The following is a 3,159-nucleotide window of genomic DNA, read 5'->3' on the forward strand; positions in this document are numbered from 1 at the left end:
AGTATCAACGATAGTTCTCATTGATTTGAACAACCACACGGAGGCGCAATAATCCCTCTTCACACACGAGTAATGAGAGAACATATGTGCAGACAGACGTCTGTGGTTGTTGCTCTGATGCTGCAAGTATGCATGTTGTGTTTGATAAGGTACAAACTCTTTGAATAAGAAGTTCCTCCATTCAGTAAATGTCACCTACAAAAGGCTGCATATGAAAAATCATCATCACCTCACTATCTGTGGCTTTTAGAAACGAAAACTGATGTTGAAACTGAAGGCAGAACACACAGAGGCATGAACACTCACCTGCTGTTTCATTCAGATTTTAATCATTTTGATAAAAATCACAGAAAAAAGAGGTCAACTTACATTTAGGAAAGTAAATCAACACACAGTGATGTAACGCTGCTAAATAAACATTAGAAAAAAATACCCAAGTTAGGCCTGTGACTATCATACTCTGTGAGGTTTTAACATTTGGAAACAGGTGATACACTCAGAGGAATAAACTACATTACAGGAGATCAACTATGAATTATTTGTTATCAGATTATTGTGTTATAGCAGTAAATAGTAATGCGATGTACATTAAGAACACACTGAACGTGAGGCCTGAAACAAACATTTGTTACAGAAAAAAACAGCGTGGATTGATTTAAGCGAGTACTTATTTTAAGCAAAACCCGATCTTTTCCTAAAGCTACTCAAACTGCGACCGTCACCTCTTCCTCAGCAAGCTTTATTTTGAAAGTTTAACAGGATCTTGCACACTCACTATCGGTACCTTGACCAACGGGAAGGCGTTGCTCTCACGCCTAGACGATGGAAACCTGGTGCAGACATGGTGGACCAGTGTGGACCGGCGGGTGTATTTCGTGCTGTAGTAGGGTGGACAGGACAGATGGTCAGAGGGGCAGAGTTTTTACCAGCACGATTAAGACCAGGGCAGAAGAACGGGAGGAGTTTTTCTACGAAGAAGCAGCCAGGAAAGGTGTAGATACAATTTGCATCATCAGCATCATAAAAGGAGACCAGACCTTCCTCATAATCCACAAACACCCCCACCTTCTCAGGCTTTGACGTCAGACAGAGACGGACTGGAGGGTCAGCGAGAGCGTAGAAGATATTTCCATTCCTCAAACTTACAGTCCAGAAACCATCGTCAGGGTTACTTATGAATGGTCCCTTCCTGTTTACTGACTCTCTGGCGACTCCTAAAACCCAGTCAGACTTCCCTTTAACCTGAACCTCGAAATAAAATCTTCCTGAGGAAATATTCTGCTCTCCCAAGACACAGCAAGCAGTTGAAAATCTCTCTGGGTTATCCGGAAGATTTGTCTTTACATCAGCATGACGAACTCGTTTACCATCTTCAGACAGGATGAGTTCGTTATGTGCTGTATCAGGATCGAGTGTCACGTACGCTGCATACTGCCGCAGCCACTTCAGATTAGCCTCAGTGTTCAGATCATCCAGTATCTCCATCAGCTGCTCCATGGGCACAGTTCCATCATATAAAGGTGGATGCATGGTGACATGTGTCCAGTCTTTGGTGGGTGGGACAGCGTTCAGGGTCTGGACGTTCTGGAGGAGGCTGAGGTGGTCTTCAGAGTTTGAGAGCTGCTCCAGCTCAGCGCTCCTCTTCTTCAGCTTCAAGATTTCCCGTTCCAGCTCTTTGATGAAGCCTTCAGCCAGTTTCTCTGTCACTCTGTGCTTCTCTTCAATCGTCTCAATCTCTTCGGCCTGGTTTCGCTCTAGAATTTCTTTCTGTTTGGTGAAGAACTGAACAGTACCTGCTATCTGTTTGTCTGCCTTTCCCCTGCTGACCTTGACTGAACATTTGAACTCTTTAATCTTCAGTTGTCTCATCTGGATCATCCATTGAAGCTCAGCCTCTGTCTTCCTCAGCTCGGCCTTCTTTCCTTCACATTCTTCTCGAAGAGGAACAACATCGTGTCCTTTGTGGGCTGATATTGTGCAGAGCATGCAGACAGAAGCCTTGTCAGTCCTGCAGAACAGCTCCAGCAGTTTATCGTGTTTCGTACACATCCTGCCTTCCAGGCTCTTCACGGGGTCCATCAGCTGATGTTTTTTCAGGCCTGGTGTTGTCAGGTGAGGCTCCAGGTGAGTCTCACAGAAGGAGACCAGACACACCAGGCAGGACTTCAGGGCCTTCAGTTTGTTCAGTTTGGTTCCGGCGCAGACGTCACAGGGAACTTCTCCCGGTTTGGCAGCTTGTTGCTTTGAGATGCTGCTGGCGCTCTGCTGAGCTGACTGTCTGAAGCAGGCAACCATCTCAGAGACAAACGTATTGACCTGCAGCTCAGGTCTAGTGTTGAAACACTTTTTACACATGGGGCATTCGCACAGGACGTTCACATCCCAGTGTGTAGTAATGCAGTTTTTGCAGAAGTTGTGTCCACATGGTGTGCTGACTGCGTCAGTGAACACATCCAGACAGATGGGGCACAGAAACTGATCTTCAGAGAGCAAAGTGCTGGCAGCAGACATGTCTACACACCGAGAGGGAAAATGAAAGTGAAGAGAAAACAAAACTGTCAGGACAGAACTCTTCATTATTTCTTTAAAGCTATCGAACCATGATAACTAGCACACTAAAAGGTATTTCTGTATCATATAGCTTCACTGCATGTAACTGAAAGTCATTTGACCAGTTTTTAAAGCTGAAGTGTCACAAACTGAGCACAGCTCATGTGTGTTAATGCTGGTTGTCTGATCAGTGGATTTTGTCTGTACTCACCGGTGTCTAGAAGAAACTCTGCTGTGTAGGTAAGAAAGGCGCGATGGACTCAGTTTAAGTATTGCTGTTCAGAGCGAAACAGCACGGCTCGACTCAGCTGCAGCCGTCTTCTCACTCTGAGGCATTTTCATTTTCATTTCAGGAGCCTAACGTTGAAGCTCACCTGTTTTTCCACCTTTGCTCCACCTCTAGTTCTATTGGCTTTTTGTTCTCTCCTTCAGGTTGATTATAGTAACATGTTTTCCACACAAAATTAATGTATTAGGATAGCAGTGTTTGAAACATTCAGCCATCTTCTCAGGACCTGTGTGGGTCACATCAGCTGCTGCTAATCAGCGTCCATCCATCGCTCACCTGCAGCGTCGACTCATTAAACACACAAACCTCAACAGCTGCTT

General features: G+C 45.0%; 1 protein-coding gene across 1 annotated transcript; it reads right to left on the reverse strand.

The window, feature by feature from the left end:
- Nucleotides 1–774: 774 nt before the first annotated feature.
- LOC143331845 (E3 ubiquitin-protein ligase TRIM21-like) lies at nucleotides 775–2,832 on the reverse strand. The gene is made up of 2 exons (XM_076749030.1): nucleotides 2,762–2,832; nucleotides 775–2,513 (listed from the first exon to the last, which is right to left on the reverse strand). Exon 2 carries the CDS (start codon nucleotides 2,509–2,511, stop codon nucleotides 775–777), a length of 1,737 nt encoding a protein of 578 aa, XP_076605145.1. The 5' UTR covers nucleotides 2,512–2,513; nucleotides 2,762–2,832.
- Between the last annotated feature and the right edge of the window lie 327 nt (nucleotides 2,833–3,159).

This window comes from Chaetodon auriga, chromosome 14, assembly GCF_051107435.1.
Source record: "Chaetodon auriga isolate fChaAug3 chromosome 14, fChaAug3.hap1, whole genome shotgun sequence".
Taxonomy (NCBI): domain Eukaryota; kingdom Metazoa; phylum Chordata; class Actinopteri; order Chaetodontiformes; family Chaetodontidae; genus Chaetodon; species Chaetodon auriga.